Source organism: Hibiscus syriacus, unplaced genomic scaffold, assembly GCF_006381635.1.
Source record: "Hibiscus syriacus cultivar Baekdansim isolate YM2019G1 unplaced genomic scaffold, ASM638163v2 tig00001743_pilon, whole genome shotgun sequence".
NCBI classification, from domain to species: domain Eukaryota; kingdom Viridiplantae; phylum Streptophyta; class Magnoliopsida; order Malvales; family Malvaceae; genus Hibiscus; species Hibiscus syriacus.
The window spans coordinates 1563-15912 of record NW_024061887.1 but is presented as its reverse complement, the minus strand read 5'-3'; the positions used below and the strand labels follow the sequence as shown (position 1 = coordinate 15912).

General features: G+C 29.5%; 1 protein-coding gene across 1 annotated transcript; it reads right to left on the bottom strand.

The window, feature by feature from the left end:
- Positions 1 to 7199: 7199 nt before the first annotated feature.
- On the bottom strand, positions 7200 to 8535 carry LOC120133507 (ring-infected erythrocyte surface antigen-like; the record flags this gene model as incomplete). Its single annotated transcript, XM_039150080.1, has 2 exons — positions 7200 to 7382; positions 8212 to 8535. Coding segments are annotated over 2 exons (507 nt in total), but the record flags the coding sequence as incomplete, so codon positions are not given.
- Between the last annotated feature and the right edge of the window lie 5815 nt (positions 8536 to 14350).

Here is a 14350-nt window from a genome sequence, read left to right as displayed (position 1 = left end):
TTTAACCTTTTTCAGATAACAGCAGACCGTAAGCTAGCAGATTTGGCATCAGGAGAAATCAACTACTTTATTTTGTACGAACATATATGTCTATATGTTTTTCGGTTATGTTTGGTGACATGTATTTTATTATCGTTTTGGACATATCTGTATTATTAATATTATGTTCTATATTATATTTAACGTTCTATAATATAAAAAAAAACCTCTGAATGGGATATGTGACCCGCTTAGGTTTAAGTCTATCTTACAGACCGGGTCTGGGGGGTTACAAGTTGTAATTGTATATGATTTCGAGTAAAATAAGAGAAAAATAAATATACATGGATCAATTTTGTAAAAAAATATAAATTTAAGGACAAAAATTGAAGAAATGTAAAATTACAAATAAAATTTTAAAATATAAATTAAACAACACATATAGGTAAGGGACTAAATTGAAATAAATTTAAAATGTGAGGTTTAAATTAATATAAAAAGGACTAAATTAAACACATTTAAAAAGTTATGGGCCAGTTACAAAAATATAAATAACAACTAACAATGGGCCAAATGAAGATGCAAATATAAATTTAAGGACTAAATTGAATACATATAAAAGTGAAAGACTTAAAATTGATATAAATTAAAAAAGGATTACATCGAAATAAATGCAAAATATGAAGATATAATGAAAAATATAATAAATTGTATTCATTTAAAAAATTGAAAAAAATATAATATATATAATATAAGTTTATATATAAACTATATATATAACCTATATTTATATTATAAACTATATAATTATTATAAGTTATATATATAAATTATGTTTATATGAACTATATATGTAAACTATATATATGTAAACTATATATGTATAAACTATAAAAAGTATATAGTTTATAAACTATAATTTATATTAATTAATTTATATATATATATATATATATATTATTCAAAGTGAGTGGTGGAAGAAAACTTTTTAAAATAAAGATTTTTGTGTAAATGTTTTTTATTTTATTTGGGAATTTATAGGGAAATTGGGAAATTTAGAGGGAATAAAAAATTTTGGAGGGAAATTGAGAATTGGGATTTTATTTGGAAATATATTTTGGGTTAATTAGACTCATGCTCCTCCAACAATCATCATTTTTCTACTTGTATTTGATTTTTGATTTCTTTCATTTAGTCATGGTTTAATTGTAGATTATATATGTATAATATAAGTTTATATATAAACTTTATATAGTATATATATGTATGTATAACTAATAAAAGTAATCTATAGATTATATATATATATATATTATAGAAATACTATGCATAAACTATATAAAGTAATAAAGTATATAGTGTATAAAAACCCTAAATCGTGAACCCTAAACCTTTAATCCTTAACCCTAAACCCTAACATGCAAAATAAATACTAATTATGCAAATGAAATTAATATGGCATGTACTACTATTTTTGAACCATATAATATGCAATGTGACATACTAATTATTTAACACATAATTAATCATGTTCTATATAATTTACATTTAAATAATTTTATTAATTTTATTAAATGATTACATATAATATGTATGTATAAACCATGTATAGTATATATAAACTATATATATATATAACCTATATATATATAAACTATATAAAGTAAATTACTTATATAGTTTATAGAACACTATGCATAAACTATATAAAGTAATAAAGTATATAGTTTATAGAAACCCTAAACCCTACAATTTAAACCATAAATACTAAACCCTAAACATAAACCCTAATATATATATTACATGCATATATTTATATATGCATAATGTGTGTATTAATGTATGTGTATCATACATACAAAAATACATCAGTAAATAATGAAGTTATAATTTGATTTTATGATATGTATGCATGCATGTATGATGCATGCATTACATAGACTATCGTGTAAATAAGATTAAAAGTTTAATATTTTAATAGATATTTTAATTTAAAAATATTATAAAAATATATTGATGTGTGTATGATACATATGTTATATGCATATATTATGTATTTATGATGCATGTTTAAAATTTTAAGCTTTTTAATTTAAATAAATTTTAAAATTTTATAAATGTGGTACATGTCAACGATTTTTTTTTAATAATCGTGACGGATCAAAATTTAAATTTTTATACTCTTTTTATTAATTAATTTGATTCAATAAAATGTAAAAAATTAAAAAGAAAATTATAAAGTAAAATGATTTGTTAACAAATTTAAAGCCAACAAATATTATTAGACTTTGAAATTCCAAAAGTGTGATTGTATTTTACAATAAAGATACCGTGCAAAGAAATATAGGGAAAATGCTATAGAATATTTAATAATGTTGTGGGTTAGGATTACTAGATGCTTAACTCTTGGATTTTGGATTAACTAATAAATTATTTTTTATTGGTTCTTGAATGCGATTGTAAATAGCAATTTATGGACCTTCATACATTATTAACTGTACTCCTAGGGCCGTGGCTAGGTTGTTGGAGGCCCTGAGCAAATTCTTGTAAAGGGGCCCATAGATATAGAAATTATTTTTCTAAAATAATAAATGACTAATTTCATTAACTTAAAAAACTTCACTTAAATAGTAATTTCAAATCATCAATTACATCACATCCATAAAAAAAAATACAAGTTACAAATTCACTTAAAACGTGATACTCGTGTTACATTCTTTGAAACAAAATCATCTATAAAAGTTTCAATATCAACATTTTCCAAAATATCACTCTCAATAGATATTAAAGCAAGTCCATTTAGTCTTTCTTGCGTCATGGTTGTCCTTAAGTATGACTTGAGCAACTTTAGCTTTGAAAAACTCCTCTCTGCAGAAGCAATAGTAACAGGTATAGTCAATAAAATTCTGTATGCAATTGTGACATTTGGAAAGCAATTGAAGCGTTTCAAGAACCTTAATATATCCATTGCTCCCATCATTTCCTTAGGTAACATCTCTCTAAGCAATTTTAACTCAGTAAAAAGATCATTTCAATGACAATCAAAAAACTCACCTCTCCTAAGAGCATTTTCAAAGTGACTACAACATGATTGGAGTTTAATGTCATCCATTGATTGCAAAGTAAACAAAAATCCAAAAACACTCTCATATAATTCATATTGTTCAAACCTCTTTTTCAATGATGAAATAGCTTGATCAACAATGTAGATAAAATAGTGAATTCTAAATGATTCCTCTGGAGATAATGATGTCTCCTCACTATCAACCTCATCAAATTGTCTTTTTTTTACGTATTATACGCCTTTGAGGAAAGATAGGGTTGACTCCAATTTCAATGGCTAATTTTGTTGCAAGGTCCATGGCATTTGAAAATCCAACATCTCTATAATTTCTGAAAAAGGAAATCAATCCTTTTATCTCACACATAACAATATTAATCATCATATTTTCTGACTGTAGATATTTGCTAACCTTGTTCACAACAGATAAAATGTCATACCAAATGATTGTAGATAGTAAAAACTCAAAACTACCAAGCTCATTAGTTGCTAAAGATTTTGCTTCACTCTGAGTTTTAGAATCAATATCAACAGTAGCTACTTCAAGTAAGGCTTCCCTTAATTCAACAATTTGAAATCTTATTGCTTTGATACTATCAATTCGACTTTCCCAACGTGTGGCTGACAGTGATTTGGGAGTATACTCTTTCACATAATGTTTTAAAATATCCCACCTCTTTGTTGAACTAGCAAATATAGTATATATTCATTGAACTAATCCAAAAATATCCCTTGCTTTATTTGAAGTGTTTGCAATTTCACACAAATCCAAATTAAGACTATGATAACCACATGGAGTATAAAAAGCTCTAGGATAAAAATCTAATAGTCTTTTTTGTACACCTTGATGTTTACCTTTCATATTAGACCCATTATCATATCCTTGACCTCTAATATTATCTATATCAAGATCATGAGATTTAAGCACATCTTCTAACACTTTAAAAAGCCCTTGGCCAGTTGTGTCATTAAATTGTAAGAACTCGATAAAAAATTCTTCAATTTTAAAAGTATTAGAAGAGCCATCAACACACCTTATAATTAGAGTCATTTGTTCCTGGTGACTAGCATCTGGTGTACAATCCAACATCACAGAAAAATATCTAGCTTCTTTTATTCTATTGATAATAATAAATCTAATCTTGGAGGAAAGAAAAAGTATCAACTCGTTTTGAATGTCATTACTCAGATAATGGTGATGAATCTTACCACTAGCAATACGCTGAACATGTTCGATCATTACAAGATCAAACTCAGCCAATATTTCTATCAAACCCAAAAAATTTCCATTGCTCTTTTGATATAATCTTCCATTCCCCCCCCCCCCGAAATGCTAGGTTATTTTTAGCAAGATACTTCACAATAACAATAATTCTAATAATTACATTTTTCAAATACTCTTTTTCTTTCTTGAATTGTTCTTGAGCAACTTTATCAATTGTTTCATTTTGTTGCAGCCTATGCCTAAGTTCACACCAAGTTGCCATGTTTAGTACATGGTCAATACTTGTTTCATGTTCTTTAAATCTGGTACTAAGATGCATCCAATTATTATATCCTTCATTTATTAAATTACCTTTCCCAGGACCAGGACCCTTTTTAAAAATCTTACAACAAAAACAAAACACTTTGTCGAGCTCTTTTGAATAAACAAGCCATTCCCTATCACAAGTTTCACCATTCGACAAATATCTTGTATAAAAGGTTGAAGAAAATCTACGAAAAATTTGTCTTTGGGGCCTTTCACAATGCTCAAGTCTCTTTTGGGGCCATTTACAGCCAAACTGTCAATTAATTTAGACTCAAGAGAAGGGTCGTGGCTAGGTTGTTGGAGGCCCTGAGCAAATTCCTGTAAAGGGGCCCTTAGATATAGAAATTATTTTTCTAAAATAATAAATGACTAATTTCATTAACTTAAAAAACTTCACTTAAATAGTAATTTCAAATCATCAATTACATCACATCCATAAAAAAATACAAGCTACAAATTCACTTAAAACGTGATACTCGTGTTACATTCTTTGAAACAAAATCATCTATAAAAGTTTCAATATCAACGTCTTCCAAAATATCACTCTCAATAGATATTAAAGCAAGTCCATTTAGTCTTTCTTGCGTCATGGTTGTCCTTAAGTATGACTTGAGCAACTTTAGCTTTGAAAAACCCCTCTCTGCAGAAGCAACAATAACAGGTATAGTCAATAAAATTCTGTATGCCATTGTGACATTTGGAAAGCGATTGAAGCGTTTCAAGAACCTTAATATATCCATTGCTCCCATCATTTCCTTAGGTAACATCTCTCTAAGCAATTTTAACTCAGTAAAAAGATCATTTCCATGACAATCAGAAAACTCACCTCTCCTAAGAGCATTTTCAAAGTGACTACAACATGATTGGAGTTTAATGTCATCCATTGATTGCAAATTTTCAGAAGTAAACTAAAATCCAAAAACACTCTCATATAATTCATATTATTCAAACCTCTTTTTCAATGATGAAATAGCTTGATCAACAATGTAGATAAAATATTGAATTCTAAATGATTCCTCTGGGGATAATGATGTCTCCTCACTATCAACCTCATCAAATTTTCTTTTTTACGTATTATATGCCTTTGAGGAAAGATAGGGTTGACTCCAATTTCAATGGCTAATTTTGTTGCAAGGTTCATGGCATTTGAAAATCCAACATCTCTATAATTTCTGAAAAAGGAAATCAATCCTTTTATCTCACACATAGCAATATTAATCACCATATTTTCTGACTGTAGATATTTGCTAACCTTGTTCACAACAGATAAAATGTCATACCAAATGATTGTAGATAGTAAAAACTCAAAACTACCAAGCTCATTAGTTGCTAAAGATTTTACTTCACTCTGAGTTTTAGAATCAATATCAACAGTAGCTACTTCAAGTAAGGCTTCTCTTAATTCAACAATTTGAAATCTTATTACTTTGATACTATCAATTCGACTTTCCCAACGTGTGGCTGACAGTGATTTGGGAGTATACTCTTTCACATAATGTTTTAAAATATCCCAACTCTTTGTTGAACTAGCAAATATAGTATATATGCGTTGAACTAATCCAAAAAAATCCCTTGCTTTATTTGAAGTGTTTGCAATGTCACACAAAACCAAATTAAGACTATGACAACCACATGGACTATAAAAAGCTCTAGGATTCAAATCTAATAGTTTTTTTTGTACACCTTGATGTTTACCTTTCATATTAGACCCATTACCATATCCTTGACCTCTAATATTATCTATATAAAGATCATGAGATTTAAGCACATCTTCTAACACTTTAAAAAGCCCTTGGCCAGTTGTATCATTAACTTGTAAGAACTCGATAAAAAATTCTTCAATTTTAAAAGTATTAGAAGAGCCATCAACAAACCTTATAATTAGAGTCATTTGTTCCTGGTGACTAGCATCTGGTGTGCAATCCAACATCACAGAAAAATATCTATCTTCTTTTATTCTATTGATAATAATAGATCTAATCTTGGAGGAAAACAAAAGTATCAACTCGTTTTGAATGTCATTACTAAGATAATGGTGATGAATCTTACCACTAGCAATACGCTGAACATGTACGATCATTACAGGATCAAACTCAACCAACATTTCTATCAAACCCAAAAATTTCCATTGCTCTTTTGATATAATCTTCCATTTCCCCCCCGAAATGCTAGGTTATTTTTAGCAAGATACTTCACAATAACAATAATTCTAATAATTACATTTTTTCAAATACTCTTTTTCTTTCTTGAATTGTTCTTGAGCAACTTTATCAATTGTTTCATTTTGTTGCAGCCTATGCCTAAGTTCACACCAAGTTACCATGTTTAGTACATGGTCAATACTTGTTTCATGTTCTGTAAGTCTAGTACTAAGATGCATCCAATTATTATATCATTCATTTATTAAATTACTTTTCTCAGGACTAAGACCCTTTTTAAAAATCTTACAACAAAAACAAAACACTTTGTCAAGCTCTTTCGAATAAACAAGCCATTCCCTATCACAAGTTTCACCATTCGATAAATATCTTGTATAAAAGGTTGAAGAAAATCTACGAGAAAATTTGTCTTTGGGGCCTTTCACAATGCTCAAGTCTCTTTTGGGGCCATTTACAGCCAAAATGTCAATTAATTTAGACTCAGAGAATCCCATTTTCTTGGATCATATATGTCAACATAAACAGATTCATTTTGTTCAACATTGCGGTTAGTATGATCAGAATTATGGTCCATATTTTGTTCAGAATAATGGGAAATATTGGCATTCTCCTTATTAACAACACCATCCACAATTTCCTCTTGTTCAACATTCTAACCATCAACATTAGTTCCATTTAATTCCTGAGAGTGAGAATTAACATCATTTTCCTCTACTACTTGGGTATCCTTTAAAAAAAACTTATCCAAAGCACCTTTTTGAGACTGAATTAATTGTTCTACTCTTTTAGTTTTTTGACGCTTTTTATATCCAGATTGATATTTTCGAATCATATTGAACAAAATCAACACAAAACAAAAACAACCACAAAATCAACACAAATAAAAAACAAATCAGAGTGAGATAAGATAGCACCATAGTTCTGAGTTCAACTTGCAGCCGTCAACTCTCCTCAAATTAACATCATCAAATCTGCAATTTATATACAATAATAAGAACTAAAAAGCACAAAATTTAATTAGTTACAATTACAAATACAACAAAGAAAAAAAGGTTGAACCATTAAATTAAAAAGAAGTAATACCCATCTCTTTAATTTCTCCTGGAAATGGGATATTCAATTTCTCAAAATTGAAATTATTAAAGAGATTGAATTTGGGAAAATACGTAGGAATTAAGAACGAAGAATCAAAGTGTGTGGAATAATAAGAAGGAAACATGCGTTTATAATAAGAAGGAAATATGTGTTTTTTCCTTTGTTAAACAATATTATAATTGAAAAGCTGGAAACAAAGAAATTGAAAAGTTGAAAATCACATGCAAAACAATTAAAAGCTGGAAATCACATGCGTTGAAAAGCTGGAACAATAGCAAAGCATTAAATGCAGTATTATATTAATCAGCAGTACAGCTGTATTACACCAAATATATTAAAAAGTCGACGTTTTCGTGTTCCCAAAGGTCAAATGTTTGTTTTTTTACAGCAATATTTTGGGGCCCTATTTTTGTGGGGCCCTGCGCCGTCGCGCAGTATGCGTCGGCTCTGTCACGCCCCTGTTCAAGAGAATCCCATTTTCTTAGATCATATATGTCAACATAAACAGATTCATTTTGTTTAACATTGCGGTTAGTATGATCAGAATTATGGTCCATATTTTGTTCAGAATTATGGGAAATATTGGCATTCTCCTTATTAACAACACCATCCACATTTTCCTCTTGTTCAACATTCTCACCATCAACATTAGTTCCATTTAATTCCTGAGAGTGAGAATTAACATCATTTTCCTCTACTACTTGGGTATCCTTTAAAAAAAACTTATCCAAAGCACCTTTTTGAGACTGAATTAATTGTTCTACTCTTTTAGTTTTTTGACTCTTTTTTATATCCAGATTGATATTTTCGAATCATATTGAACAAAATCAACACAAATAAAAAACAACCACAAAATCAACACAAATAAAAAACAAATCAGAGTGAGATAAGATAGCACAAGAGTTCTGAGTTCAACTTGCAATCGGCAACTCTCCTCAAATTAACATAATCAAATATGCAATTTATATACAATAATACGAACTAAAAAGCACAAAATTTAATTTTTTACAATTACAAATAAAACAAAGAAAAAAAGGTTGAACCATTAAATTAAAAAGAAGTAATACCCATCTCTTTAATTTCTCCTGGAAATGGGAATTTTAATTTCTCAAAATTGAAATTATTAAAGAGATTGAATTTGGGAAAATACGTAGGAATTAAGAACGAAGAATCGAAGTGTGTGGAATAATAAGAAGGAAACATGCGTTTATAATAAGAAGGAAATATGTGTATTTCCTTTGTTAAACAATATTATAACTGAAAAGCCGGAAACAAAGCAATTGAAAAGTTGAAAATCACATGCAAAACAGTTAAAAGCTGGAAATCACATGCGTTGAAAAGCTGGAACAATAACAAAGCATTAAATGCAGTATTATATTAATCAGCAGTACAGTTGTATTATACCAAATATATTAAAAAGTCGACGTTTTCGTGTTCCCAAAGTCAAATGTTTATTTTTTTACAACAGTTTTTGGAGCCCTATATTTGTGGGGCCCCTACTCCGACGCACAGTATGGGTTGGCTCTGCCACGCCCCTGTGTACTCCACAACCCTTGGTCCACGTAGCTACACATACCAACATGTTCAATTATTATATAAGGTTTGTAAATATAAAAGTTGAACAGTGACACATTCAGCCATGCCTCACGCATGCCTTGGGTTCCTTTCATCAAATATAATATTCATACTTGTTATTCAATACATATAAACTTGGAAATTGGATTATAGGATGTTCGGCTTTATTTTACGATTTTTGATGATTTTTTAATAGTTTAACTTTTTTTTGTAATTCGTTTATTAATTCAGTCTGATTTGTTTGTATTTATTTTTCGTTCGAGTATTTTGATTGAGTTCTTAACCTTTTCTATGTATGATTCTTATATGATCTAAAGTGACTAGTTTCAATGTTATTAAAAAATGTTTAAATTGTGTATTTAATTTACAATGATCGTTATAAACCCTTATTATAATTTTGGATATCTTCACTTTTTGATAAGACTAGCGATTTTTATTGAAATAATTAGATTATAGTGTAAATAATTAATATGTGTATATGTATGATTTTATGATATTTATGCAAGTATGTATGTATGTATGATACATGCATTACATAGACTATCGTGTAAATAAGATTAAAAGTGTAATATTTTAATAGATATTTTAATTTAAAAATATTATAAAAATATATTGATGTGTGTATGATACATATGTTATATGCATATATTATGTATGTATATATGTATGTATGATGCATGTATTAAAATTTTAAGCTTTTTAATTTAAATAAATTTTAAAATTTTATAAATGTGGTACATGTCAACGAACAATTTTTTAAACTAAAATATCTATTAAAATATATTGATGTGTGCACATACATACATGTATGATTCATAATTCATATTTTATTATAACATTTAAAAATTAATCATATTAATTAGTATGATTTATTATAAACTCAAAATCTCACAATTTTATTAAAATCTTATATTTCATCAATGGTGATATATAAGTCAGGTAAATGTCAAGTCAGGTAAATATCAGATTAGATCAATAACAAGTCGGATCATTTACAGGTCAGGTTGAAAACAGGTCGGGTGATACCAGTTATTTACCAGGTCAATCTCGGGTTCGGGTTCATATCAGTCAGATGCAGGTCGGGTTCGGGTATCATATTTTCGGTTCAATTCAGGTTCAGGTCGTTATCAAGTCGGGTTCAGATACACAATTTCCAAGTCCAACTCGGGTTCAGGTCAACACCAGTTTCGACTTGAGTCGGTTTCAGATCGCTACAGCGCAGGTCAAAAACAGTCTTGACGCGAGTCGGTTTCAATCAGTTTTACAGGTCGGGTTAGCTTTTTACACCTATACATTCGATAACTCAATTGGGGTCATAATATCCCAGGATAGCCAACAACCTTGAGTTTCCAATTCATAATACCCTTAATGTACTTTAGTAAGCCTATGAGAACAAACCAATGTTCAATACTAGGATTATGAGTATATCTATTTAACCTACTCACAACGTAGACAATATCAAGCCGAGTATAGTTCATTAAGAACATAAGGATCCTGATAATTTTAGCGTACTATAGTTTGGAAATAATACTCCCTTTATTCTTAACGAGTTGTATGCTAGAGTTGTAAGGAGTTTTAACCGAGATGACATCAAAACTATTAAATTTCTTTAACATATTCTCTATATAGTGTGTTTGATTGAAAATCCCTTATCAGTTTTGGTAACCTTAACTCCTAAGATCACACCTCTCTCAGATCTGTCATCTCAAACTTAGTGGACAATTTTTTGTTTTGTTAATGGATTCTAAGTTAGTATTGAATATCAACAAATAATCAACATAAAAACTTATGATGACACAATTAGTCCCAAACATTTTGAATACATGCATCCATCCACTCCATTTGCAATGAAACCAAAACTAAGAATAGTTCTGTGAAATTTCTCATATCACTGCTTTGGAGCTTGCTTAAGGCCTAAAAAGACTTTTAAGTCTACATACTTTGCCTTCTATACCAGGAGCTTCAAACTTGGTTTCTCTATATAGATCTCCTCGTTTAGATTTCCATTAAAAAAATGTAGTCTTTACATCCACTTGATGTACATACAACTTATGAATGGACGCTATCGCAAATAAGGAACTTATGTATCAAAGAAATCTATACCAAACTTATGAGTAAACCCTTTGACTACTAGCCTTGCCTTATATCTCTAAATTGACTCATATGGTCTCAGTTTTTTCTCTAAAAATCCACTTAGAATTGATTGGTCTAAACCCTCTAGGCAATCAACCAACTTACATATGTGATTAGACATTATCGACTCTACTTCATCATTTATACACTTCTTCAGAACTAGCATCAATAGATCTTATTGCTTATCATATGACTTTGGATCATCTAATGGAAAAGTCTGAACTATAGGAATAATATCGAGAATAAATCACTTATTTCTGTAATAAAGGAAGTTATAAAGTCTAGTCCAAAGGTATGATAATAATATTTTCCTCCTTTACTCTTAAAACTTACATAGTAGTGTTTTCTTCCCTTACTTTTAGAGTTTCTAAAATATACTATATCAGTAAGACTAAGTTATAGCAGTTCGAATTTTCTCTTAGAAACAATTTTAAAGGAAGGTCTAGCATGCTTTGCATCTACATAATCAGAATTTTGCGCATGACAGGTACATACAAAACACTATTCAAATCTAAAGTTTCACTGGAAATCAACTTTAGTAAAATCTTCCTTTTGCTTAGCACTTATAAGTTGCTAGAGTTCCTCGTGTACACTTGTTCACCTTTCTCTATATTCTCAAACTTGATGAACAACTCTTGTTTGGCGTAGTAATATCTGGAAGAGCCAATATCTACAATCCACTCATCATTGTTCTCCACTAGATTGACTTCAAAAACCACTACTGTAATGACCTCATCAGCATTCTTGGCAATGTTTAGTTGTGGTTTGTTATGATTCTGGCTGTCTGATCATTTTTGGTACTAGTAGGCTTTATGTCTAGCCCTTTCGCACACGTAGCAATTGAAGAGCTTTGGTTGGGCCTTGTTATTTCCTTACTTCTTCAAATTGACAATATTTTGAGGCTTGACCTTTTTTTCTGTTCCCATGTTCTTAGATTATGGGCTTAGCATATGAGGCAAATCGAGATCAATCAAGCTACCTTTGAATGGGGCCTTCCTTTGGATTACTTTTTTTGTTATCCTTTTAGAGTATCTCTCATTTTCTTAAACTAAAAAAAGTCTCGTTTATTTAAAACCGAAAAGGATCCCCTGTCAAATCTATTTCCCTTAAATAATACCATCTTTTTATAGGAATCGAGAGTCAAACTGAAATGGGCTTTCTTTTTCTTCATGTATTCTTTCTCCAATCATCCTTGCATCATCAACCACAAGCACCAAAGGAAACACGATAGGTAAGCATGGAGGGACAAGTCGATTCAACTTACATCACACGTGTGAAAGATGAATATTTGAGATGATTTGAAGAATCAACGTGCATCACATGCGTTCGATCTGGCAGCCGAATCATCTGGAGACTTGGATAGATTTAGACCATTAGATCCCTAACTGAATCCCAATAGCTAATGTTAACTGCGGTGTGATGGCTGATAGGAGATAGGGGTTGGTGATGGCTAACCCTAAATTTAAGGTTATGGTTTGCTACCATGCTTTAGGTTGTTGTGCTAATTAGGGTTTAGTTTTGGGTCACTTGGACCAATTGGTTGGTTATAAATTGGACTAAACAAATTTTTGATGAATTTTTTGGGTTTATTATTTGGGTTTGTAAATAAAACGGGCTTGAAAGGTAAAACCTCGATAAAATTGATGATTATAGTTATAATAGATTATCCAATATTCGTGATTTCTTAGCCTAATTACTTAGTGAGACAAAAATTCATTTGTTTGTGGATCGAGTATCAGCTATATTGTTGATACTTGATTGTTTATGTGAGACTAGGTATCATTACTATTTACTACTTGTTATTTAGTGAGATCATATGTTGATATCATTATTAGTATAATTATGACATATTTGATTATTTAGTGAGACATGTACTATTATCGTTGTATCCTTGTGATTTTAATTGAAAATTAACTATTTATTAGATTATATGATACTAAGTGGAATTTGGTAACTATCAATTGATATGATCTTATAACTAAGTCTTATAAACAAGGACTAAAATGTGCATGAAAACATAATATGACTCATAAATGATTGACAATAAGCATGTCATACCTATGGTTGATGAAACATGTCTAGACTCATCGTTTCTCTCTTGTACTACTAGATACTTATGTTTTTTTTTAATTTATGAAGTATAATATATTAGAAGAATACTACTAAGTTTATAAGGCTCGCGTTTAAATGCTTCTTTTTGCATGTTAGTATAAAATAATTGATTTATGGAGCCCACCATTAAAGGACTTCCAACGTCATCGCCAGAGTATAACATTCAATTAATTTAGAGGACATGTGTATTCATAAAATCTTATTTGTATTTGATCAATAAATCTAATATTATTTTGATCTTATCTTAGTTTTATACAATTTTACAACCTTTATGAATATTAATATTTGGTATTTACTATTGCATTTAAGGGTCTGATTGTTAGGAGGAAAACATTTTACAGAAATATTTTCATAATTTTCTGTGTTTGGTTCAAGGAAAATGCTATAATCAACTAAAAACATTTTATGGTCAAAGGGAAAACACTCATTTTTTCCCTGTAAAAACAACTTAGCCTCTGAAAATGGGTAGTCATTTTAAAATCCTAATTTCAACTTCTCATCTCTTTCACATCCAAAATCATCCGACCAAAACCACTAACTCCCTCTCATCGGCGACTCTTCGATGACGATTACTCAAGCGATCGTTCCTTCTCAGGTAACCACAAATATTTGTTACCCTTTTAAAGTTCCATTCATTTTTTGTTTTATCTTTTCTCAAAAGGAAAGAAATTATTTTTCTTTGATTTCATAATCTTAGTCTTTATC